The 27,080-nt window shown below is 43.9% G+C and overlaps 2 protein-coding genes across 3 annotated transcripts; both read left to right on the top strand.

Moving 5' to 3' along the window:
* Positions 1 to 3,319: 3,319 nt before the first annotated feature.
* Positions 3,320 to 12,925, top strand: lgals3b (lectin, galactoside binding soluble 3b). Of its 2 annotated transcripts, XM_055231374.1 has the most exons (8): positions 3,320 to 3,429; positions 7,803 to 7,835; positions 8,868 to 8,967; positions 9,688 to 9,765; positions 9,814 to 10,061; positions 11,273 to 11,361; positions 11,529 to 11,697; positions 12,402 to 12,921. In XM_055231374.1, exons 2-8 carry the CDS (start codon positions 7,830 to 7,832, stop codon positions 12,558 to 12,560), a joined length of 849 nt encoding a protein of 282 aa, XP_055087349.1. In that variant the 5' UTR covers positions 3,320 to 3,429; positions 7,803 to 7,829; the 3' UTR covers positions 12,561 to 12,921. The 2 variants fall into 2 exon arrangements, with proteins under 2 accessions (XP_055087349.1, XP_033843779.1); XM_033987888.2 differs by having other exon boundaries at positions 3,325 to 3,429; positions 9,688 to 10,061; positions 12,402 to 12,925.
* A 240-nt stretch (positions 12,926 to 13,165) lies between these two features.
* On the top strand, positions 13,166 to 26,599 carry LOC117390212 (uncharacterized). Its single transcript, XM_055231368.1, has 4 exons — positions 13,166 to 13,342; positions 15,530 to 15,672; positions 20,900 to 21,202; positions 21,307 to 26,599. Exons 3-4 carry the CDS (start codon positions 20,900 to 20,902, stop codon positions 23,800 to 23,802), a joined length of 2,799 nt encoding a protein of 932 aa, XP_055087343.1. The 5' UTR covers positions 13,166 to 13,342; positions 15,530 to 15,672; the 3' UTR covers positions 23,803 to 26,599.
* Positions 26,600 to 27,080: the final 481 nt, after the last annotated feature.

Genomic DNA, 27,080 nt, shown 5'->3' on the forward strand with positions numbered 1-27,080 from the left:
CTTGTCTCACATCTTCAGGAAGGTTTTAGCTGCATAAAACTTAAACGCTGATTCTCCATGTTTAGTCCTGATTCTGGGCACCAGCAAGAGGCCGGTCCCTGAAGTCCTCAAATTGTGAGATGGTTCATATGGCACTAACATGTCAGAGATGTACTTTGGACCTAGGCCATGGAGAGACCTATACACAAGCAGAGCTGCTTTAAAGTCTATTCTTTGAGCTACAGGAAGCCAGTGCAAAGACCTGAACACAGGACTTATGTGCTCGTACTTCCTGGTTCTAGTCAGGACCCGAGCAGCAGCATTCTGGATGTACTGTAGCTGTGTTAAGGCTCGTTTGGAGAGGCCAGTGAGCAGGCCGTTACAGTCGTCTAACCTACTGGAGACAAATGCATGGATAAGTCTCTCTAAGTCTGGCTTTGACAGTATACCTTTGATTTTTGCAATGTTTTTAGATGATAAAAAGCTGCAGATGTTATTGATTTGATGTGGCTGTTAAAGTTCAAGTCTGAGTCCATTATTACCCCGAGATTTCTAGCCTGATTTGAAGGTTTTAGAGAGAGAGACTGGAGGTGACTGCTGACACTTTCTCTATGTTTCTGTGGGCCAAAGATGATGACTTCAGTCTTGTCTGAGTTTAGCAGAAGAAAGTTGTTTTGCATCCACACACTGATCTGTTGGATGCAGTGGCAGAGTGAATCCACTGGTCCATATTCACCTGCTGCAGTGAGACATAGATCTGAGTGTCGTCTGCGTCTGCTGAGTTGTGGTAAGACACATTATTGCTGTGTATTAACTGGCCTAACAGCAGCATGTAGAGATTGAACAGCAGGGGTCCCAGGATTGACCCCTGGGGCACCCCACAGGTCAGGGACATTTTATCTGATATACATTTTCCAATTTCAACAAAGTACTCCCTGTTTTCTAAATAGGACTTGAACCAGTTTAGTGCCGTACCAGAGATGCCCTCCCAGGCCTCTAGTCGCTCTAAGAGAATCCCATGATCCACAGTGTCAAAGGCAGCACTCAGATCTAACAGGATCAAGACTGAGACTTTGCCTGCATCAGTGTTCAGGTGGATGTCATTTGTCACCTTGATAAGAGCAGTCTCAGTGCTGTGGTGGGGTCTAAAACCTGATCGAAAGACATCAAAGGAGTTGTTCATTTCGAGGAAGTTAATAAGCTGTTGGTAAACAACTTTTTCGAGGACTTTGCCTAAAAACGGCAGATTGAAGAGATCGGTCGATAATTGTTCAATATTGTGGCATCAAGACTGCTCTTCTTTAGGAGAGGCTTGATAACTGCAGTTTTCAAAGCGCTTGGGAATGTTCCAGATTGAAGTGACATATTAACTATGTGAGTGAGTGGTGACAGCAAACTGTTGAGCACAGACTTTAGAAATTTAGTGGGTAACACATCGAGGCAGCATGTAGATGAACTCAGACTAGTGATGATCTCTTCGACAGTTTTGTCAGTTACAGGTGCAAAGTGAGTCAGCTCTAAGTGTCTAGGTGGCTGCTGGGTTGTTATTTGCGTTGTGGAATTTATAGCATTTTTAATGCCCCGAACCTTGTCATTAAAGAATACTGCAAACTCATTGCACTTAGATGTAGAAATTAGTTCTAACGGCAGTGGAGCTGGGGGGTTTGTTAATAGACACGAGAGTTGTTACTACAACTTCCAATAATGTCAGAAAAATACCTTTGCCTTGTTCTACATAAACAGTGGTTGTACATGTGCATCTTTTCTCTGTAAATTTCATAATGAACCTGGACCTTTGACTTGCGCCATTCCCGCTCGGCCCTCCGGCACTCCCTTTTCTGTGCCCTGACCAAGTCATCATTCCTCCATGGTGCTTTCTGCTTATCTTTAACCATTTTAACCTTCATCGGGGCAATGGTGTCCAGAACATTCAAAATACTCGAAGTTACAGAGTTCAACAAATCATCAACATCAGAACATGAGGCATTTTCAAAGTGTATCATTTCCATGAACAGTGCACCTGTTTTATCATTTATGTGTCTCTTTTGAACAACTGCAGGATGAGCCGCTGGTTTGGGAATAACAGCCAGGTCAGAGAAGACACAGAAATGATCAGACAGAGCAACATCCACCACATTGACATTTGAAATATTTACTCCTTTTGTGATGAGCAGGTCCAGAGTGTGTCCTCTGTTGTGGGTGGGCTCGCTGACATGCTGAGTCAGACCAAAGGTTTCAAGGACAGAATTGAGCTCTTTAGTCTTTCTGTCAAACACATTATCCACATGTACATTAAAATCACCTGTAATGGCTAAACCATCAAAGTCTGTGCATACGACTGAAAACATCTCCATAAAATCATCAATAAAACTCAGACAGTGCTGCGGAGGTTTGTATATGACTAAGTAGAGTATGGAGGGGGGATTGTTTTAGCTCCTTTTTTAATGAAACATACTCAAAAGATGAAAACACTCCAAATGACAATCTGTGAGTAACTAAATTATCTCTAAAAACTGCACACACCTCCACCCTTTTTGTTTACTCGTGTTTCAGATTCAAATTTGAAGTTGGGTGGAGTTGATTCCACTAGAATTTCATTACCTGTGTTTTTGTCGAGCCATGTTTCCGTTAAAAACATAAAGTCAAGACTAAAAGAAGAAATAAAATCATTAATTAAAAAGGACTTATTACATAAAGATCTGACATTGAGCACAGCAAGCTTCAGATTAGTTTCAGTCGGGCTGGATGTTATCGTCTTACAGGGAATGTGAACTAAATGTCTCTGATTGGACAGTCTAACTGTCCTTCTGTTAATCAGTCTATGTGGTGTAACTGTAGATATAGCTCCATCACAGGGCCTCAGCATGATATTATTTTAATTAAAAACATCTTAAAAAACACATTTGAATGGGTTCAAACTCACAGAGATTAAGAATTTATTTTCAGAATGATGTACATATGTACATACTACTCTGTTTTTTATGCATAAATGAAAGTGTAGTACATACAGTGACATGTTAATATTTTAAATTTTAATGAAATGAGTCTGGGGGCTTCCATTGCCGACTACACCATCTTGGTCTGGACTTGGATTCAGTGACACCTCTCCCTCTGGTCTTTGCATTCAGTGTTAGAATCCTGCTCCCCTACAGTCCCAAAATGTCCACCTCCTCCTTTGCCCCAGCAGCAGAGACCAGGCCATATCTAAAATTTTATACAGACGCTTTACTGTCATCAACACCACTGCGTTCACATGGAAACAGGACACGCCCTCTAACCACAGGCTCCGCACTTCCACACCAGAGCAGAGCCACACCCAGAGCAAAGCCACACCCAGAGCAGAGTGGCAGGAGGTAAAAGGACTCACCCAGGACTCACCCAGGACTCACCCAGGACTCACCCAGGACTCTGCAGGACCTAGTCTCGACCCAGGACCAAGGACTAACTCAGGTATGTGGACTGTTTTTTAAAGTCATTAGAAAACATATTTAAAACTGATTGGAAGTTTTTTTTTTTTAATCTGGAATGTTTTGGTTTTTCTACTTACTGCTTTTCTAAGACATTTGTAACTTAAGACAGTAAGTCCTGGTTTAGTCTTGGTTTAGTCTTGGTTTAGTCTTGTTTTAGATCTGGTTTAGACCTGGTTTAGACCTGGTTTAGTCCTGGTTTAGACTTGGTTTAGACCTGTCATTGCAGCTCTTCTGATTTCACTTCATCACAAACACAGAGCGCAGTTATTTAGGAAAAGAATGTCGTCTGCAAACAGCCAAACCTCCTGTACAAACATGTCCCTGTGTGTCAGATGCCTCCCGTGTAAACTTCAGATTTCAGCCTGTGTCTGGGTGGGTTTAAAATATAACTAAAATGTGCCGTAAACAAAGTGAGTCAGAACCAGAGTTCCTGAGTGTGAGTCATGTGACCCGTGTGGGGCAGAACTGTCTTTAGTGATGTCACACTCAGCTCCCATTATCCTCCACTCCGATGACAACTGTTAATGTGGTCCTGTTCTAGTCCTGGTTCCGTCCATGTTTTATTCAGGTAGTCCTAGTTTAGTCCTAGTTTAGTCCTAGTTTTGGTGTGACAGTCTGGCAGGAAACTGTTGCAAAATCACAATATCTTATTTAGCCCAGATGCCCTCCCTCTCGTTTATCAGTGCTGGAGATTGACACAGAGTAGTTTAGTCCACTTTAAAACCCTCTCAGCACACTGTTATTACCCCAGATGCCCTCCCTCCACTCTTATTACTATCAGAGATATATTTCCTCATTTTAAACCGGACTGACCTCTCACCTCCTTCCACATCATTTGCCCCTGCAGGGCCTCTGTAGCAGAAGAGCTCTGCATGTTTTCAATTCTGACTCTTAATATTTACATGTTTCCCAAAGTCTATGGGGAAAATTTATGGAAACTTTACTTCCATAACCGGAGCAAACTTGGAAGTGGGCGAGGTTGTGGAGCTGCATTACACAATAGTTAGAATCATACAAATAAAAGACAACAGCTTTATTCAGTGACATGAAGCTTTAAAGTGTCAGCATCTTGTCTCGTCTCTGTTCTGGAGTGTTCTGGAGTGTTCTGTGGAGTGTTATCCTGCACCTCCTGCTCCTCCTATTCATCCTGCTCCTCCCTCCTGCTCCTCCTGCTTCTCCTCATCCTGCTCCCCCCTCCTGCTCCTCCTGCTACTCATCCTGCTTCTCTCTCTTGCATATCCTTTTCCTCCACAGAGACAAGAGCAAAGGGTCATAGATATGGGAGGAAAGTGTCACAGAACAGTTTCTGTATATAGGCTAGGTCTATTGAGCTACACTATGTGTGCACTGTGCCTGAGACATACTTAGCATATTCATACAACTCTTAATGGGTGTTTTCACACCTATTGGCATCCTGGCTAGCTCTCTTGTTCTCTTTGTTTCCTTTGTTTGCTTTGGATCTGAGGATGGAGTTATAGATGGGGGAGAGATGATGCCTAAGACTGCAGTGAGAGTTACACTGGAGAAACTAAACAGCCACTCCATAAGAGAATATACCAACATCATCCCGGGAGCTCCTCTGTACCTCAGTCTGCTGTACATCTCCATCTCAAAGACACTAACCACTGCTTTGAAGATAGTGAGGTTCAGATCTTAGCCAGAGAAAAGAAATAGTTTGAGAGGGGAGTTAAAGAAGTAATTTTTGTTAGAAGACTATCCTTTTTTAAACAGAAATGGGGGTCTTATACATCACCTTTCCCCCATATATAACTCCATCCTCAGACCCAAAGCAAACAAAGGAAACAAAGAGAACAATAGGGCTAGTCAGTAGGCCCATTAACAGTTTTATGAATATGCTACGTATGTCTCAGGCACAGTGCATACTTAGTGCAGCTCAATAGACTTAGCCTACATACAGAAACAGAAGCTTTTTCCAGTTTCAGTGTAGTTAGTTCCTCCCTTCAGATAGATATGAGGCAGTATCCATCTGTAATCTGACCAGAACTGAAGATGCGGCTTGGATGAGCAACGAAACGTTTTCACTCCTGCATCTTTTTGTCCAGTTACAGATTTTACTTTTGACTTTTATTATGGATCAAACCTGGACAACTGAGGGATTACACAGATAAGGCCTGGAACATAAAGTCTGTATCATCTTAATGTTTAGTTCAGTTTTAAAAGCAGAAATATTTAAAATGTGCTGTAAAAAGTTCTACTTTTGGTCAATTGGGTCAATTCAGCAGCACGCCTGAGGACCAAAGGAAACTTGTCTGAGAGCTGAGAGAAGCAGAGGAGGAGCAGAGGAGAGAGGAGAGGAGGAGCAGAGGACAGGAGGAGCAGAGGACAGGAGGAGAGAGGAGAAACAGAGGAGAGGAGCAGCAGAAGAGAAGAGGAGAGGAGGAGCAGAGGACAGGAGGAGCAGAGGACAGGAGGAGCAGAGGACAGGAGGAGCAGAGGAGAGGAGTAGCAGAGGAGAAGAGGAGAGGAGGAGCAGAGGACAGGAGGAGCAGAGGACAGGAGGAGCAGAGGACAGGAGGAGTAGCAGGTGAAGGTCCCAGGTTTAAATCCCAGGCTTAGAACATGCAGAATAATCCTCTAGCGAAGTATAGGACAGGCTCAGATGTGCTCCTGTCAGGTTTAACCCTTTGAGGGCGGGGCAGACGCAGAGGACACCATTAACCCCTTGTTTAAAGAACACAGGAGAATTCAGTGCACTAAACAGATAAAAATAGAGCAGCTGCAATGTGTTTAAACCACAGTGGTCTGGTCTGACCTTTGAACTCAGGGAAGCATGTTCATGTAAACCACAGCAGTCTGGTCTGACCTTTGACCTCAGGGAAGAGTCCTTACAGTTTTCCCTCATAATGTGTATGCCTCGCTCACAGTCTTTCTCCCATTTTTGTCTACAACCCCAATTGCAATGAATTTGAGACACTGTGAAAAACTTTTAAAAAAAATACAGAAAACAATGATTTGCAAATCCTTTTCAACCTATATTGAACTGAATAACTAAAAGACATGATATTTAATGTTCAAACTTTATTGTTTTTATGCAAATATTCACTCATTTTCAATTTGATGCCTACAAACACGTTCCAATAAAACTGGGAGAGAGGCAACAAAAGAATGGGAAAGTTGAGGAATGCTTAAAATCCACCTGGAAAACAGACATGAATGTGCAAAGGATATTACCACATGGGCTCAGGAACTCTTCAGGAAACTATTGTCAGTTAACACAGTTCTTCGCTACATCTCCAAGTGCAAGTTAAAACTGTACCATGCAAAGCAAAAGCCAGATATCTGAGCTCACCTGAGATTGACTGATGCAAAGTGGAAAAGTGGGCTGTGTTTTGATGAGTCCACATTTCAGATTGTTTTTGGAAATCATGGATGTCATGTCCTGGGGGCCAAAGAGGAAAAGGACCATCTGGATTGTTATCAGCGCAAAGCATCAGTGATGGTCTGGGGGTGTGTTAGTGCCCATGGGGAACCTGCACATCTGTGAAGGCTCCATTAATGCTGAAAGGTACATACAGGTTTTGGAGCAACATATTCTGCCGTCCAAGCAACGACTTTTTCAGGGACATCCCTGCTTATTTCAGCAAGACAATGCCAAGCCACATTCTGCACGTGTTAAAACAGTGTGACTCTGTAGTAAAAGAGTGCGGCTACTAGACTGGCCTGTAGTCCAGACCTGTCTCCCATTGATAGTGTGTGTCGCATTATGAAGCACAAAATACGACAACAGAGACCTCGGCCTGCTGAGCAACTGAAGTTTTACTTTCAGCAAGAATGGGAAAGGATTCCTCCTGCAAAGCTTCAACAATTTGTGTCCTCAGTTCCCAAATGCTTGTTGATTGTTGTTAAAAGGAAAGGTGATGTAACACAGTGGTAAACATGCCCCTGTCCCAGCTTTATTGGAACGTGTTGCAGGCATCAAATTGAAAATGAGTGAATATTTGCATAAAAACAATAAAGTTTATCAGTTTGAACATTAAATATCATGTCACTGTAGTTTATTCAGTTTAATATAGGTTGAAAAAGATTTGCAAATCATTATATTCTGTATTTCTTTAAGTTTTACACAGCGTCCCAAATTCATTGGAATTGGGGTTGTATGTCCCCGTCCCTCCCTCTCTCCCTCTTTGTAAACGTAGTAAACAGAGTGTATGTGCCCCCCCCCCCCCCCCCCCTGCATGTAAACGTTGTAAACATATGCCTCTCCCCTTCTCTCTCTCTGTTTGTGTCTATGCCCCCCTGCTCCCTCTCCCTCTCTCTCTGTACCTCCTTCTTTGTTACCATAGTAATCATGTGTTTCTGTCAAGTCTGAACTCGTCTCTTGTGTATCTGTAGATCTGAAATTTAAACCTCAGCAGCATCATGAACGTGAGTATCTACACACTTCAATACTACTACTACTGCTACTACTACTTCTGCCACTGCTGCTACTACTGCTACTACTGCTACTACTGCTACTACTGCTACTGTTACTGCTACTACTACTACTACTACTGCTGCTACTATTACTACTGCTACTACTGGTATTACTGCTACTGCTACTTCTACTACCACTACCACTACTACTACTGCTAAAACTACTACTGCTGCTACTACTACTACTGTTACTGCTACTACTGCTGCTGCTACTACTACTGCTGCTACTACTATTTCTACTACTGCTACTGTTACTGTTACAGCTACTACTGCTAGTACTACCCCCACTGGTCCTGTTACAGCTACTACTGCTACTGCTACTACTGCTCTCAATAAGAATGTCTGATATTTGTCTCACTGACTGTGTTCACACACACCAAAGATCTGATTATAATCGGATTTCTCGAGTGATCAGATTATGTAAATCTGTTTGGACCAGGAAATGTGCAAAACAAGGGACCACTGTTCCATTTTAACTTCTCACATTTGTAGAAAACGTATGAGATTCTGTGTAGTTTAGTTGGATGGGTTTAAAATTCCCCTTCTACACCTACGCCTCGGGGAACTCGGGAACTGAGGTGCCTCAGGTGCCGTGGGTGCCTCAGGGGACTCGAGGGACTCGTGTGACTCGGGTGACTTGGGTGTGGTTTGTTTGTCTTGAGGCTTTTCATACTGTGAGAGGACCACACCTGAGAACATTCTTTAACGCTCCGTCAGTGAACGCACCGCTCCCTGTCTGCGCTGCATTCAGGGACTAGTCCAAACCGGTTCTACCTGAAACCTGAGAACCACCCAGGTCCTAGGTTAGACCAGGTTTAGACCGGGTATAGACCGGGTATAGACCAGGTTTAGACCGGGTTAAGATCGGGTTTAGAAATCTCTTGCCCCTGCTCCTCTCAGGTTTAACCATTTGGAGGATGGGGCAGGTGCAGAGGACACATGGGACAGTAGTTGTTGTTGTTGACTTCCTGTGTTTGTGTGCAGCTCGAAGATGCTCTCGGTGATTGGCCCGGAGGTAACCAATCAGGAGGTGGAGGGGGTGGAGGGGCGTGGCCAGGACAAAATAACAACCCCTCTTGGCCAGGTACGTGTCAGTGTGTCCCAGGGCGGGTGTGGCTTCAGAGGGAGGTGAGCCTGAGAGTGACAGACGAGGAGAGAGTGAAAAGGGATCCTTCAGATCTGAGCCTGGTCATGGTCAGGAATACCATAGACTGTAAATCTCTGGACATAGCTAACCTGCTAGCTCTACTTCACTTTCTCTGTAAAAACTGTGGTCCCTCTCTCTGTAACTGTTACTGTCAGACTTGTCATTCTGACCTGAAAATGTTCGTAACACACTCTACATGATCCTGGGGTTTTTATTTCAGTGTTTTGTTGCTAAATCAAGATATGAACATTAATAACAGACAAATCAAGTGCCTTCTTTCCTCAAGGTCACTCCCGCTAGAGTTAGCAACAGGTTTGATTGACAGCTTTGCTAAGTGCCTGCTCCCTCCTGAACCAGCCATGTGGGCGGGAAGAAGCGTTACCTTCAACAGCCTCACTTCTGATTGGCTCTTTGGTTGCTATGATATTCATGGTTGGTCTAAATATGGCACTCCACTCCAGATTAGCCGCTATAACTGCCAACCTCAACGACTTTCATTAGGAGCTGAACACTGTGGGTGACGTCACACTCCCTCAGAACACTTCTTTATACAGTCTATGGGAGTAGCTATCTGGACCCTCCTCCAAATCTGAGCCTAGTCCTGGTCACAAGTATCTTGCTGTAGGACTTTATTCACTGTACCTTTCCTGTTTTTAGGTCAGCCGTCCAACCCCACCTGGCCAGGGGGTCAGCCCACTAACCCCATGTGGCCTGGAGCCCCCTCTCAGCCCTCAGGTCCAGGGGGGTGGCCCTCGGCTCCATCACAGCCCTCTCAGCCTTCAGGTCCAGGGGGGTGGCCCTCGGCTCCATCACAGCCCGCTCAGCCCTCCGGCCCGGGGTGGCCCTCCGGTCCCTCCGGTCCCTCTGGTCCCTCTCAGCCCACCAACCCCTCCTGGCCCTCTGGTCCCACTGGTCCCTCTCAGCCCTCCAACCCTTCCTGGCCCTCTGGTCCCTCTCAGCCCTCCAACCCTTCCTGGCCCTCTGGTCCTGCTCCAGGTCCTAATGTCCCTGTGGCTCCTATGACAAACCTGGTGAGATCCTCCACATTAAAGGTCCATATGACCCTATTCTCTGATCTCATCACAAACATACCTGGAGTTGTGTTTTGTTTCATTCACACATCTTTAACACACAAACCCTGCATATTTAGGCTGAGTTCTTCTCTCAAACAGAAAACACTCTGTTCCACCTTGTGATGTCATGTGGTAATACAGGAAGTGCGCTACTGTTTTTTTAAAAACTCTATACACCTTCATTAGAATCATTTAGATCATTTCAGCTCTGGAATTGCCGATATCTACTGAACTAAAACTAAAAGGATCTGTTAACTTAAACACTACCACTTCATGACATCACAAGGTGGAACAGAGCATTTTGAGCTTTGGAGATGTATATCAAAATATGAAGTTTAAATCTGTCAACTAAACAAATTGTTGTAGGAGTGAAGACGTTTCACTTCTCATCCAAGCCTCTTCTTCAGTTCTTTTGTCTCCAAAACTGAAGCGGCTTGGATGAGCAGCGAAACGTCTTCAACAATTTGTCTAGTTGACAGATTTAAACTGCGTCTTTTGCCATGGACCAGACCTCAATGACTGAGGGATTACACAAACATCTTTGAAGATGTAGACAAACTAATAAATAAAGAATTACTCAAACATGTGTGAATGAAACAAAACACAACTCCAGGTCTGTTTTTGAGGAGGTAACAACATTATAACATGGAGCTCACAAGAGTCAGTTTTGTAACATTGTTTATCTGTGGTGAAGGCAGTTTGAGATAAACTTCATGTATCATTTATAACAATCAAACTAACCCTGATGTCTGTATAAAGGTTTAGAATTGTTTAAAGAGGGGCTTTTCTGCTAAATTTATTTTTTGTATCTTTCTCCCATGTTCTAACGCTGTCCCCTCCTCAAAAACACGCCTAAAGAGATTTTAGATGTCATTCATGCATGTTTGAGTAATCTAGTGATCTCTCCTGGGCCCTATTTGAACCCTCCATATGGTACCCTCCAGTACGAGCCTGAACAAAGCTCTGCCCACAAGCCTACGTCACCCATGCACCCACACAACAATTCTCCATAAATATACAAAAACACGATCCAAAACTGTACGCAGAAACAATGAAACATGGTGATATAAATATGTGTTACAGTTAATACCCCATAGAAGCACATACGCCCTCTTTAATACCCCATAGAAGTAAAATACCCCCTCTTTAATACTCTTGTGTATTTTTAGTCGGTGCCATTCCAACATGACTTTTCTGCTGGACTCCATGAGAAGATGCTCATCACCATCGCGGGAACTGTCAAGCCACAGCCCAACAAGTGAGTCAGATGCCCTCCCATCCTCTTGCAGTTTTAGTACTAAAAGTCATTGTAGTTCCAGTACCAGTATTAGCAGCAAAGTAGCAGTAGATGTGGAAGTAGTAGTAGTATTAGTAGTAGTTGCAGTAGTATTAGTAGTGTGAAATGTAAACTGTGTGTACTTTCAGGTTCATCATAGACTTCCACGCCGGGTCAGACTTGGTGTTCCACTTTAATCCACGTTTTAACGAAGCAGGGAGGCAGGTCATCGTCCGGAACAGCGAGATTGGGAAGAGATGGGGCAAAGAGGAGAGGGACCTGCCACACTTTCCTTTTAAAGCGGGACAGGGCTTTGAGGTAAGACCGGGAACTGGACCAGGACTAAACAAGGACTGGACCAAGACTGAACCAGAATTAAACCAGGATTAACTAAACTTTGACAGAATGTTATTACTTAATTTTCTTGTATCCAGGTTTAGATGCTGGTTATTTTATTTCAATAAAAGGCCAACAGTATAGTCAGCCTCAGGCCACAGGGTCGAGGTTTGGGTGGATTTTCAGGGCACGGGGTCAGGGTTTGGATTGTCTCTCAGGGCAAAGGGTCAGGGTCTAGACTGTCTCTCAGCGCACAGGGCTGGGATTTGGGTTGACTCTCAGGGCACAGAGTTGGGTTCAGGGTTCAGGTTGATTCTCAGGACACAGGGCTGGGGTTCGGGTTGACTCTCAGGGCACAAGGTCAAGGTTTGGGTTGACTTTCAGGGCACAGGGTTAGGGATTGGGTTGAGTCTCAAGGCACAGGGTCAGGGTTCAGGTTGACTCTTAGGGCATAGAGTCAGGTTCAGGGTTTGGGTTGACTTTCAGGGCACAGGGTCAGGTTTAGGGTTCGGGTTGATTCTCAGGACACAGGGTTGGGGTTTGAGTTGACTCTCAGGGCTCAGGGTCGGGTTCAGGGTTTGGGTTGATTCTCAGGGCACAGGGATGGAGTTTGGGTTGACTCTCAGGGCACAGGGTTGGGTACAGGGTGATTATATTTATTTTAAACCCTGATGTCTTTGTTTCAGATAAAGATGCTGGTCACGAACCAGTGTTTTAAAGTGGCTGTGAACAATTCTCACCTCCTGGAGTTTAAACACAGAGCTCCAAACCTGCGCGCTATCAACCGTATGAATGTGTTCCACGACGTCACGCTGTCCAAGGTCAACGTGGAGACTGTGCCATGAGCACCTGCCACACCTGCCACATCTGCCACATCTGCCACACCTGCCACATCTACTACATCTGCCCTGATGTAGTGTCCTCCTCAGAAACAAGCTGTGTTTTGCTTCATTCACATGTGTTTAATCCTACACATTTAGTTTTGTCCGACTTCACCTGATGTCATGGAAGTGTTACCCTCTCTTTCCAGTTAAGTTATAATCATGAAATCACCAGGTCCTTTGAGTATTTTAAATGCACAATATGGGAGGATTTTGTTGTGGTTAACATTTATTGTGGTTAAATTTGATCCTTAATTTTTCTGAAGCTGTAAATCTTAAATCAAATATGACATTTCTACAGTTTACAATAAAGGTATTGCTGATCAATCTTCCGTGTGTTTGTGGATTTGTAGAAAACAAACGAACCAAAAAAAGTTAAATAAACCAAACCGTGGTGTAATTTGACAGTTTGTCCAGCAGGAAGAGCCGTTTTCCTCCCTCCTTATACATATGTATGTGTGTGTGTAGAGAGATTTTTTTTTTAATCTCGTACGTGATCCCGGCGTGCGCGGTAACGTCATGACGCCTCCAGCTGGCCGTGCGTCACTTGTTTCTTTTCTCGGAGCGACGCGCCGCTGATCCGCGGAGCTCAGTGAGTTTCGGCCTCTTTTTACCCCGAAAACAACGCTTAAAGCACTGATCCGGGACAGAGCCTTTCCCCGGGAGTTGCAGCATAAACAGGACCGGCGGGTTTGATCGGTGTTACCGGGAAAGCAGCGAGCACCGTGGAGGATTTCCTGGTTCAGGTGAGTTTGACCTGGGCCTCCGCTCCGCTTCGTCTGCGAGCTCCGAATGCCAACAACAGCTTTAAAACCAAAAATATAACGCTGTTTTAACATTTGATCTCTTTGTTAACCTTTAAAGTCTTTATATTTGTGTTTATTGTTGCTGCTAAAGTGAAATTTGAAGCTTGAGTAGTTCAAAATGTCGGTGTTTATAGTGACTCCGAAGGCCTAGCAAACTTTGCGACTTTTGCAGAAGTGAGTTAGCGGGTCAGATGCGGGTTTGGAGCGGGTTAGAAGCGGGTCAGGAGCGCGTTTCTGCAGTGGATCAAGTCAAATGCGGCGTAATCCGGAGCCGGGCGGTGCTGGTTGGATACAGGCCGGAGCAGGAGTAGCTGTCAGCGGGGTAGTGGTCAGCTAAGGCCGGGGAGAACCAACAGCCTGGAGGTTAGCTGTGGTTTAGCCGTGGTTTAGCCGTGGTTTAGCCGCAGCCTCAGCCTCAGAATGCAGCCTCGACTCGGCCTGACCCGACTCTGGCAGCGGGACCCGGGTCTGAAATACTCACTTTGACTGTTTGTATTCTCTATGTGCACGAGCAGAGGCCGTGACAGGCCGTGCCAGGCCGTGCCAGAACATGCGAATAACATAACTCCAGGGAATGGCTTAGGAACCACATGCTTGTAAATAGAAGATTAGCAGACACTTTAAACTTTATAAAAACAGTGCTGTTTACAAATCCTTATGACCCTTTAGAGTCCTGCTGTAGTCCTGCTGTAGTCCTGCTGTAGTCCTGCTGTAGTCCTGCTGTAGTCCTGCTGTAGTCCTGCTGTAGTCCTGCTGTAGTCCTGCTGTAGTCCTGCTGTAGTCCTGGTTTTTGTTTTGGCATCAGAGTCAAATTCATTCAAATGAGGCCATGAACTTTTAGATAATCACTTTACCTCAAACACAGATAAGAGGGAGCAGGAAGAGAGGTTCCACCAACACTCTTTAAACACTAATCACATCAGGGTTAAGTCAGATACCCTCCCTGCTGTTTACAGGTCACACGTCTAAAGTTTAAGGAAATGTTTTTCACCTAAACACTAAAGTAATCAGGAGCCAGGACTGAGCCAGGACTGAGCCAGGACTGAGCCAGGACTTAGCCAAAACCATGTCTGAAAACTAGGTCTAGAAACCAGGTCTGACCAAGAACTGGATCAGGGCTAAAAACCATCACCAAAATCTAGGATGATGCTTAGAATTTAACAGTGTTTAAACCGGGGTCTTAAAACCGGGGTCTTAAAACAAGGTCTGAACCAGGTCCTGAACCAGGTCTAAAAAGAAGGATCTAAGAACCGCGTCTAAGAACCGCGTCTAAGAACCGCGTCTAAGAACCGCGTCTAAGAACCGCGTCTAAGAACCGCGTCTAAGAACCGCGTCTAAGAACCGCGTCTAAGAACCGCGTCTAAGAACCGCGTCTAAGAACCGCGTCTAAGAACCGCGTCTAAGAACCGCGTCTAAGAACCGCGTCTAAGAACCGCGTCTAAGAACCGCGTCTAAGAACCGCGTCTAAGAACCGCGTCTAAGAACCGCGTCTAAGAACCGCGTCTAAGAACCGCGTCTAAGAACCGCGTCTAAGAACCGCGTCTAAGAACCGCGTCTAAGAACCGCGTCTAAGAACCGCGTCTAAGAACCGCGTCTAAATTAAGATGTTGTTGTAACAGGCCTTGTAATTTTCTCTTTGAAACCAGAGCAGTGTTGATTTGAGGGTTGGGGTGTGTCTGCAGAAAATCAGGAGGACAAAGAGATCAGGAGTTGAACCCACAACCTCAGGATAACCACTCAGAGTTCAACAAGGAAGTGTTGACATGCCAGCAGCCAATCAGAATGCAGTTCTGGAGTCACCTGACCTCTGACATCTGACCCTTGCGCCTGTCCAATAGTTTTCCTTTACAGTCTTTGTGCTTTGAAGTTACACAATGTTTTCTTGAGTTCAGATTAAATAATAGGAAGATTTTGATTAGTGACTTGGACCACATGACATCACAAGGTGGAACAGAGTGTTTTCTGTTTGTAAATATGCAGGGCTTGTGTGTTTCTGTTTTCCAGCCCTCGTTCATGATCATTGGGAGATATTATTGTCTTTACAGTGGTGAACCATAATGACATATTGTGTTGTTGTTCCCACAGTGGAGCAGCCATTTTAAACCATCATTTTGTCATTTTGCAGAGAGTCTTCAGTGGGAGGAGCCTGAGAAGTTGACTTCCTTTTTTTTTACCTGTGTGGGCGGAGTCAGGGTGAGCCTCCGAGATGTGAAACTGCCAATCAAACGGGACCAGCCTGAAGTGCATCCAATCAGTGTCGGCGCTCTGAGGTGAGGCTTTGTAAATGAAAAGTACTTTAGAAGTAAAACATATTACTTATGCTCATATGAGTTAAACAATAATAATTAATTCAGTCTAATTAAAACTGACAAAAATAAACCTTAATGTGCACGTCAGAGATGAAGCTGTCAAAAGTATCCAAAATCAGATTCTAATTGATACTAAAACTAGTACTGAAACTAGATTTTAATTTTTCACATACCATATTTTCCAGACTATAAGTCGCACTTTTTTTTTCATAGTTTGGTCAGGGGTGCGACTTGTACTCAGATGCGACTTATATGTGAAATTATTAAAATGGATAATTTCACATCTTTGTTATTGTCACACTCACAACTGCGTGAGGACACTCTAGGCTTGTTTACCAGTATGACAGCCATCTACTTCCAGAGTTGTTCATAAGCGACATCGAGGATGAAGAATTCAATGAATTTAGTGATTTGGAGTGAGATCGAGTGTAAACTTGTTAGCTTGTTTTTTATACTTTAGTTATCTGATTAACTGTTATCTATCTACTATCTTACAATAACATACCAGACATGTATTCAGTTCTGTCTGTGCTTCATGTACGTGTTTACTTATGTTTTATGTAATGGTTGATTATACATGTTACAGTTCACTTGTTTGACCGTGGCGCTTCTGTGTTTGTAATACCTGTAAGAAAATGTACTTACTTTTTCTTTTATACATTTCATATTTCATTTCCCCTTATTTATTTCCCCTTCATTTATAAGACCGTAAAGGTGGTAGTTTTTCATTTGGAGAGAGCACTACTTAAGAAACAATTGAGAAGTAAGGTATGTGTTACGTTAGCGTAGCGTATCTGATTAACTGTTAATATCTTACCAGACAGTTTGTTTATTTCTTATGTTAGCGTGCTGTACTGCCATTCAGCCTGTTGTTCTCTATTTTATTGTTATTATTATAACTTAACTTTAATGATAAAATGTCTGTTCTTGCTCTCGGATTTTGTAAAATGTGGCTTGTAGTCCAGTGTGACTTATATATGTTTTTTTCTTTATTGCGCATTTTTTCGCTGGTGTGACTTATACTCCGGAGCGACGTATAGTCTGGAAAATATGGTACAAATTTTGGACAGAAATGAACCTTTCCTGAATATCTTTAGAATGATCTTGAGCTGTATCAGAACAGGTATAAGACACATAGACTAGTATACACCCATGGGCCACTGTGGAACCTACTGGACACTGAGGGATTACACAAATATAAGGTCACATGAGAAAAGAAAAAGTATGAATATTTAATGTGGAAAATCCCATTCTATTGTCTAAAGAGCGTTTTTCTGTCCCATGCATGGTGTTATGATGTGGTGATGTCGAACGTATTGCAAAATCAGTGTACCTGTGGTGTGTTGTGCCTCTTAAAGATCTTCTTGCTCTAATTGCCAATTATGAATTTGAAATGTCTGTGTTCTGCCTTGATAAACAAGAGCTTGTTAAAGTTCAACTCTGTATGACATTTGTTTTTGCAATTATAATAATTATAAATAAATCTGCTCCAATTCCAAAAGGAAATGTTCCATTCATTTTTCCTATATATATTTCAGAAAGAGTTCAAAGACATTATGGAGGCAAACCAGCTATGTGCTAACTAATATCTGTAACACAGCAGTTTTAAGTCCTGAAGCTTTCTATTTTAAATATGCTTTTTGAAGTAGATTTTAAATAAAATTATAGGTCTGACTAATTGATTTTCAATCTTTTATTATATTTTTTGCAAGTCTATGGGAAAAATGAATGGGAAGTTTACTTCTGGGGCGTGTCACTGTTGAGCTCCATACATTAATCCATACCACCCATCAGTCACCTGTCAGTCACCTGTCAGTCACCTGTCAGTCACCTGTCAGTCACCTGTCAGTCACCTGTCAGTCACCTGTCAGTCACCTGTCAGTCACCTGTCAGTCACCTGTCAGTCACGCCCATCTGAACTCTAGGAGAGAAGCCATGTGCCCTGGTTCTACATCTTTGTAGAAGAGAAGAGTGCATTTGGTTGGACAGGCAGTGACTTTACATAAAACCTTCCTCTTGTCCTCTAGACATTATTCCAAGTCGTCTTTTCAAAAATGTTTTTGATTCTATTGGACCTTTTATGGTTAAAATTGTAAATTCATCTTTGTTGTCAGGTTGTTTCCCAACTTCTCTGAAACATGCTGTTGTCCAGCCTCTCATCAAAAAGTCAAATCTTGACTCAAATGTTCTGTCTAACTTTAGACCGATTTCTAAGTTGCCCTTTATGTCCAAAGTTTTAGAGAAGGTTGTGTATGATCAGCTGCAGGCCTATCTCAGTTCTAATGAAATTGGTGAAAAATTCCAATCTGGTTTTAAATCACAGCACAGTACCGAAACTGCCCTCTTAAGAGTTTTTAATGACCTGCTTTTAACAGTGGACTCAGGACAGTCTGCTGTTCTTTTGCTTTTAGACTTATCGGCAGCCTTTGACACGGTGGACCACAGCATTCTTTTAGCCCGCTTAGAGTCATGTGTGGGCATGAAGGGTACTGTTCTCAGATGGTTCCAATCATATCTGTCTAATAGGAGCTTTTCTGTTAACTTGGGATCGTATTCTTCTTCTGTGTCACCCTTAAATTATGGTGTACCCCAGGGTTCTACATTAGCGCCTGCTCTTTTTGCTTTATATATGCTTCCCCTGGGTGCAAAACAATGAAAAGACACAAAGTGTCTTTTCATTGTTTTGCAGATGACATTCAAATTTATCTGCCTATGACGGCGGCCGATAGTCAGACCACAATTAAAACACTGCAGGACTGCCTCAGGGATGTACAAAATTGGATGAGCAGTAACTTTTTAAACTTAAACCAAAGTAAAACTGAGATTGTGGTTTTTGGTCAAACCGAGCTACTCGCTGGACATGACAGTGTGATTGGGCCACTGTCTTCCTTCTGTCGTCCTTCAGTGAGGAATCTAGGAGTGGTTGTGGACTCCATGTTCAAGCTCGATAAACATATCAGCTCAGTTATAAGAACTAGCTTTTGTCAGCTCCGGACTCTGGCTAAACTTAAGCCTTATTTGCCTCTGGCTGATTTTGAAAAAGCTATACATGCTTTTGTCTCATCGCGCCTGGATTATTGTAACGCTTTGTATGTAGGTCTGGACCAGGGCTCTATACAACGTCTGCAGATGGTTCAGAATGCTGCAGCTCGGCTTCTGACCAAAACTAAGAGACGGGAGCACATTACACCTGTTCTGTGCACTGTACATTGGCTCCCTATAGCTTTTCAGGCGAAATTCAAAGTGTTATTGATTGTTTTTAAATGTCTTAACTTTATGGGCCCAGCCTATCTTAGGGAGCTGCTGCAGCCTTATACTCCTCCCAGAGCTCTGAGGTCAGCTGACCAGCTTCTGCTTGCTGTGCCTAAAGCTAGGCTCAAATCTAGGGGTGACAGGGCCTTTTCTGTGACAGCGCCCAAATTGTGGAACAGTCTCCCTTTGTCTGTCCGATCATCTGAGTCTCTTACCCAATTTAAGTCTCGGCTCAAAACTTATTTTTTCTCCCTGGCTTTTAATACTGTCTAGATAGAATGTCTTGTATTTTATGCTCTTTTGTATAATGTTATTATACCTCATTGTGTTTTATGTGTTTTGTTATTTTATGTGAAGCACTTTGGTCAGCTGAGGTTGTTTTTAAATGTGCTATATAAATAAACTTGAATTGAATTGAATTGAATAAAAGACTGCAGTGTCCCCTCATCTACCACCAGGAGAACCTCCCTGTTTAAAGAGGGGGTATTTACATCTATGGGGTATTAAAGAGGGAGTGTTTTACTTCTATGGGAATGAGGGGATATTTTACTTCTATGGGGTATTAACTGTAACACATAACATATTAAGATAACCATGTTTCCTTTTGTTGTTTTGAAAATGCTATATTCACCCAAAAATGCATGTTATAAATTTAATACCTTTTTGATGCTCTTTGATGCTCCCTCCCTTTGCTCTCTGTGCTAAGTCCCTCCTCCTTCAGAGCACTATCATAACACAATCACCGTGCGTCCCATTAATAAAACTACTGCACATCACATCAGGTTTGTCAAGTTGCTGTGTACAGTTTTGTATCATGTTTTGTATATTTATGGAGAATTGTAACTTAGGAGCATGGATGATGTAGGTTTGTGGGCGGAGCCTTGTACAGGCTGGTACTGCTAAATGTAAGGAGGCTTTGAATAGGGCCTGACTGAGATTGCTAGATTATTCAAACATGCATGGATTACTAAAACCTCTTCAGGTATGTTTTTGAAACCAGAAGCCGTTTAATGTTTATGTCACAGGGAGTTTTCCTGGACCGAGTCTGGACTGAGTCTGCTCCTGATTAAAGTCTGCTTCAGTTACATAACAGAGCCACAGCTGGACCCGAGATCTGGGACCAGACCAGGACTGAGTCCAGCCCAGGTCTTATGATGTAATGATGATGTAATGTTATGATGGGGTTTAAAGTGGTTTCATGTGGACTCGTTCTGTACATGTTTAAAACGATGGGACTGAAATCAGTGACAACATTTTATTCAGAATAGTCGAATACTGGTTTAAAAGTGCATCTGACAGGTTTCATGTTTGTCTAATTCTGACTTGGTTTGGTGGATAGAGCCTGTGCTAAACATTTATCAAAGTTTTAATTCAGTGTCAGTTTGTGTAAAAGTTGATAAGAAAAGTACAAAAGAGTATTTGTTGGTTGTAAAACAGAATCCCTCTGCCTCTGTCTGTCATCAAGACAGTTTAGATGCTGACACTTTAAAGCTTTGTGTCACTAAATAAAGATGCTGTCTTTTTATTTGCCTCTTCTTAACATTATGGTTGCTAAGTAACAGCTGCTAGGTAAGTTATCTCTACGTATGTCACATCTGCTGCCTGTGTCCAACCAGGAACCAAAACTATAAACTTTACCAAAACAAAATAAAAACTAGTAAAATTTTAAATATAATCAATCTTGTTATAGTGAATGTAATAGTTTAAACAGTCATATTAACAAAATAAGATATACAAAACAATATATATTAAAATAATATTAGTCTTACTGCACGAAACCCGGTCTGCACCCGGTCTGCACCCGGTCTGCACCCGGTCTGCACCCGGTCTGCACCCGGTCTGCACCCGGTCTGCACCCGGTCTGCACCCGGTCTGCACCCGGTCTGAACCCGGTCTGAACCCGGTCTGAACCCGGTCTACTGTCTCTGTGTTGCAGATGCATCTGAAGTCGTGTCCAAAGCTGTTGCGCTCAGAGCTGCGCCTGGACCTGGGTCAGCAGCAGGGGGCGCTGCTGAGGCGAGGCCAGAGCCTGCGTGTCCCATTGGCCGCTCTGTCCACCAACACGCTCCGCTGCAGTCCTGTGGGGGGCGCTGTGCTGGCGGCGCGGGCCAAGGGCTCAGAGAACGCAGTGTTCACAGAGGAAGAGGGGGGCGGTCTTGACGTTTGGAGCGTTATCAAACCGGGACATGTGAGAGAGAAGATCGCTCTGTTTGCCCATGACACGCCCAATGAGAGAAACGTACGTCTGATACAGGCATCTGACACACGGGGAGGGCATCTGACACACAGATATAAGGGGTGGGAGGGCATCTGACACAATAGTAAACTGTCTCTTTTCCACAGGCCAAAGGGAGCTGGGATGTCACTGCCAAACGTCGCAGAAGAGCCAGCCAAATCCAACCAGCTCAAGTCCTGCAGTCCCCCCAGGCTCCGGTGACTCTGAGCCTGCAGCCTGCCCCCCGGGAACTTCTCCTCTCCCCCCTCCCCCCTCTCCCACCCCTCTCTTCCCCTGACCCCTCTGACCCCGTCGAAGACGACTCTAAACTCTCTGTGGTGGAAATGGTCGCGTTTTTGGAGCAACGCGTCATCACCCGCTCGCCGCACGCCAAACTCCGAAGCTCCACCTCCATCATGCTGTCCCGAGCCCAGCCCCCTTCTTCTGCCTCCTTGCTTGCTGACCCCCAGCCTGTCCCCCCTTCAGACCGGCCAATCTCGTTGCAGCAGGGGGAGGAGCCAGACAGCGTGAGCGTTTCCGATATGGTCGCTAAGCTGGAGTCTCAGTGTTTGCGACGAAGGACTCAAAGTGAACAGCGAACAGTTGGACGCGTTCTCTTAGCCGAGCAAAACCACGCCCAGCTTGCCAACACGCAGCCAATCAGCATCTCCAAACCACTCAAAGCCACGCTCACTGACTCCTCGACCACAGAAACAAGAAAGACATCTGTTAGCTTTTGTAAAACGGACGTAAAAGTCAAAGTTACATGTTTTTCTACTGATACAAAGGAGGTTATTAAAACTGTCACAAAAAACACGCCTACTATGCCTGAACGCAGCGACGCCATTGGACGAGGCAGAACACAATCCCCGCCCTCCTGTCAATCTAAACCTGCCCAGCTAAGTTCACAAGTCAAACTTAACACAACGCAAAAATGTGAGTCTAAAGAAACTCAGAAATCGCCAGCAAGTACTGCGGACATTTTGAGACCTCCTGTTCGCTCGGAGGTGGCGTTGGCAAAGATGATCAAAATGGAGGATGTGTTTTGTGTTAAAGATGTGACTAAACCTGACCCTAAACCCGATGACGCATTTAAAACAGTAGGACCATCCTGTGTAAAGTTAAAAAACACTCCTTTATCTGAGTTTAAAACTGAAAAATCACATGAAAGTCCAAAACTGGAGGAGCCACTTCCTGGTTTGCTGTTCCTGACCCCTCCCTCTAAAGTTGCATCCCTGTCCCCAAACTCACACTCTGATTCGTTCTTGGTTCTGTCCAGGTCTGAACTTGTTGTCCAGTCAGAGCAGAGAAAAACTGAATGGCATCACAGCAGCTCAAACTCTGATTCGTTCACTGTTCTCTCGCTGGATCTCACGGGCCAATCGCAAACGAGGACACAGTGCTCCTTCTCACTAAGTCCTGCCTCCTCCTTGCCTTCGGACCAATTGGAAAAGAAAAAGCACCAACGCTCTCAAAGTCCCACCTCCACTTGTGACTCCACTCCAATCAGAACACTCCAGTCCAGCTCTAGGGATCTCATGGTCCAATCAGAGAAGAGGAAAGCAAAGTCAGACTCTAACCTGTCACACAGCTCATTGGATTTTGTCATCCAATCAAAAACGAGTAAACCCAGCAGCGTCCAATCAGAGAGAAGCTGTTTAATGGTTACAAAGGCTTCCTGCGATCAAACTGACCAATTACAGAACAGCAGTGATTCCTTCATCCAATCAGAGAAGCGGAAGTCCTGCCCTGTCACTGCATCAGAGTTCAGCATCCAATCCAAGGCCAGCATTGAACTGTTACCCATTGAGAGCCAATCACAGCGCAGAAGGCTGAATCGCATTGCTCAATCAGAGAAGAGGAAATCATGCCCCGTGATGGTTTCTGATTGGACAAACTCTCAGTACCTCGACCAATCACAGACACTGAAAGCCCCATCAGACTCCGCTTTAGACACGAGCCAGTCAGAGCAAAGGAGGCCCTTCCTGGCCCCTCCCTCTGGTCAATCAGAGGCTCGTTCCTGCTGCTCGGTGCTACGCTCTTCCTCGGACGCCGCGGTGCTGCTGCGCTCCTCGTCTGACGTGGGCTCGGAGCGCCGGCGCCGCAGGAAGGCAACAAGAACCTTTAGTGTTGGTGAGGGCCGTGTCTCGGAGGACTTCCTGTTGATGCGGCGCCGCGTGCAGAGCCTTTTGGAGCCGCGATCGAGCCTGTCCTATCTGTCGCTCCTGCCACACCACCTGCTCCTGCAGATCTTGCTGCACCTGCCGACCCGCGCCCTGGCAGCGCTCAAGTGCACCTGTCACTACCTGCGGCTTGTCATTGACACGTACGATCCGCGGCCCCTTGATGCGCTCTGGGTGTGCGACCCTCGTTACCGTGATGACCCCTGTAAACAGTGTAAGCGCCGTCACCAGCGTGGCGACGTGTCGCTGTGTCGCTGGCATCACAAACCCTTCTGCCAGGCCATGCCGTATGGTCCCGGCTACTGGATGTGCTGCCACGGCGACCGCCGCGACGCTCCAGGATGCAACGTCGGTCTCCACGACAACAGATGGGTGCCTGCCTTCCATAGCATCAACGCTCCAATCTACCGCCAGAGGCCGCGGGAGGAGGACGAGACGTAAAAGTATCAAAGTATAAGGACAATATCTCTGTAAGCGAAATATACCAACAGTACACAGAGGAGCTGAGAAGTACTAACACTAAAATAATACACCCAAAACAGAGCGGACACAAGAACTGTAATGTGCTAATCTACAGGCAGGGGACGCCGCGAGCAGGACGCTAATGTTGCAGTATGCTAACGGTACAGTATGCTAATGCTACAGTATGCTACATGCTTGACACGCCCAAAACCCCACAGACTCACTACTAACACTACGGCTTCCCCTGGAGCACCAGGATCCAGACACTCAGAAATCATGGACCAGAACGACAGCACTGTCTCAAATACACAGAGGAGGAGGAGCAGGAGGAGGAGGAGCAGCAGCAGCAGCAGGAGGAGGAGCAGCAGCAGAGCTGACGGAATCCATTTATCACAACTATGAACGAACAGAGACTGAGAAGAGTGAGAGAAATTACTAAAAGTATCCAGTTGTATCACAAAATAAAATCTAATTTAAGATTTAGATTTCAATTTTCAAATTCAAATGGGAGACCAAAGAGCAAACCCCTAAAATTTAGTGTTTCTGATATCAGACAATCAGAAAGGAAAACACTCGAAGTCCCACTTCGCCCAATCAGAACACTTATTCCTGACCTTATATTGCACAGTGGTGATGGACTAGAATCCTTTTCCTAGATCAATTACTAGGGTCTAATGACTCTTTATGAACAGATTGGGTAGGGAGAGGGACAGCAAAAAGCTAAAGGCATATTGGGATACATTTTAGATAATTGACACATAAAAATGTGTTTCTTAGTGTCTTCCAAAAGCAGTGAATGTTTAAATAAACACAGAGGAGTCCTGGGCCCATGTTTGTGATTGTAGGAAGTCACAAAATGGCCGCCGGTTCTCAGATGATGCAGATCCAGCAGCCACAGCGAAGATATTAAAGATAATTTTAAGTGTTTAGAGTCTCAGTCAGGGCCCTTAACACAGTCATTCTACCAACAGAAAACAGCTCATTACAAATTGAAAGGATCAGAAAAAGCAACAGAATCCAAGTTTACCATTCAAATGAACACGCGTCTAAATCGTTTTCAGTTGCCACAAGTTTCTTTTTTCCAACAGTTTGACTTGACTTCTCTCTGCTCCATCTGTGGATCATTGTGTTTATTGATAGATGCAGTCAAGTCAGACCAGGGATGCACTGATCATGTGTTTAGTGACAGGTGCAGTCAGGTCAGACGGGGATGCATTGATGTTGCTTTTTCACATCAAATTTTGATCGGCGTTCATGGGTTTCAGACAAACTGTTCCTGATGTGAAGGACTTTGGGGGAAGTCTTCACCAGGAACTCGCATTCTAAAAATGCAATATTTGGATTTGAATTGCTTAATTGCTATGACCACAGAGGATGATTGCCAGGCAACCCACAAATAAATATCTGCTGTTACCTGATATCAGCCGATACCAAACATTGAGACTTTCTGAGTACGACCAGTAATGGTCTTATCAGTTCTGTCGATATACTGGTTGGACTTTTAAACTGATATTTGGAAGTCGATCTCTGATTGGTGCATTCCTCATAAATCTTATATTGGAACATCAGTGATTACTTCTTTCTCCAGTTTTATTTTCATAATCGGTGATACTCGTAGTTGCATAGTCATTTTTTGTACGAATGAAAAATATGGGCTGCTCTCTAGTGTGATGTGCAGCTATCCATAGAGCGCCCCCAACAGCATGTGGAGCTTAGTTGTGATGTTTATGTTGACGTCACCTCCCATCAGGCACCACAGTTTTCTAATGCGGAAGTCAGCAGACTTGTTTCTTTTATTAAGTAATTTTAGATGAATATTGTGACTTAAAATATGTAAATTATAACATAATGATCCACGAGTGTCAGAGATAACTATAGAGACACAAACACGACTGATTTAAATCAATTTCAAATGAACTGTTGTGCATTTTTACCCTCTGGTTCAGCTCAGCTCTGTCTCAGTCCGTTCTAGCATTGAAATCTTCAGAAAACCTAAACCTAATAAAATAACTGTAACAAGATACTCAGACTGTTATGGAGAATGCAATATTATAATATATATGACTGTTTGTGTTAAAGTCACATGATGCTTTAGAACAAACCTGATTGGTTGATGTCTGAGTGGGTGATATGACAATTTAAAACAAACAAATTCCCTGTAGTTTAATCTGAGCTGAGACAGGTCAGAACTCTCAGGTGGAGCTGTTTAACTGTCAAACTTCATATGTGTTGACCAAGTTTAGACCTGGTTTAGACCTGGTCTAGACCTGGTCTGGACCATGATTAATATCTCTGTAATTACTGGGTCTATCCACATAAACAAAAACTGCCTCAAAGCTCTATAGACCCCTGCACAACATCTGAGATGATATCACATTTGGTCAAATCGTTCGGCCCTGGTGCTTCCTGTTTATCTCCTTTGTCATGTGACTTCAGTGTGGGTGTGGGTGTGGCCTGTTTATTTGTGGGTGTGGCTCTGTTTGTTTGTGGGCATGGCTCTGCACCTTGTTTGTGTTTACATTTGTACAGAAATGAGAGTTTATATAAATGTCAAAGGGATTCTGTCTCGTCCAATCAGAAGCTGCGGGATAATCACATGACTTTGTTTGTTAAATTTTATTATTGTTATTGTTTTTTGTGGGAGTGGCCTTTGAGACGATGCAATATGTGATAAAATATGAGAGAAAATGAGGCTTGTTTTTTTTAAGTATGGGAGATTTTTGCTTTAATAAAATGCTTTTCTTCAGTTTATTCGGCTCTGAGTCCATTTGACCTCATTATTTCTATGAATATTTTATATTTTCAGTTCAACAACTGAGCTGGGACTGCACTGGAGACCGAACTGGGGATTAAACTAAGGAATAAACCCTAACCCTTTGAAGATGTAATGTGGGTGCCAAAAAATGTACTCAAGTAAAGGTACAGTTACTTTAAAATGTACAAAGTAGTGATCCAAGAGATTACTCAAGTAACAAAAGTATTTATGAAAAGTACTACTCATGTAATAGTAACTTAAAGAGTAACTGTTGGGACGTGACATCTGATTTATCATTTTGGTGAATGTGACAAAACATGCAATAAGTCACAAAATGTGGTATTTTCAAACACAAAATGATCCAAACTAAATCATATCTGAAGGAACCAGAAACACAAATGTTCAAATCATTTCATTGTTACATAAAGCTCCAGTCACTTTAGACTTTAGACACTCACAGAGGGAAGAGGAAGCACAACTTTTACTCAAGAGTACTGTTACT

Source organism: Periophthalmus magnuspinnatus, chromosome 22, assembly GCF_009829125.3.
Source record: "Periophthalmus magnuspinnatus isolate fPerMag1 chromosome 22, fPerMag1.2.pri, whole genome shotgun sequence".
In the NCBI taxonomy this organism is placed as follows: domain Eukaryota; kingdom Metazoa; phylum Chordata; class Actinopteri; order Gobiiformes; family Gobiidae; genus Periophthalmus; species Periophthalmus magnuspinnatus.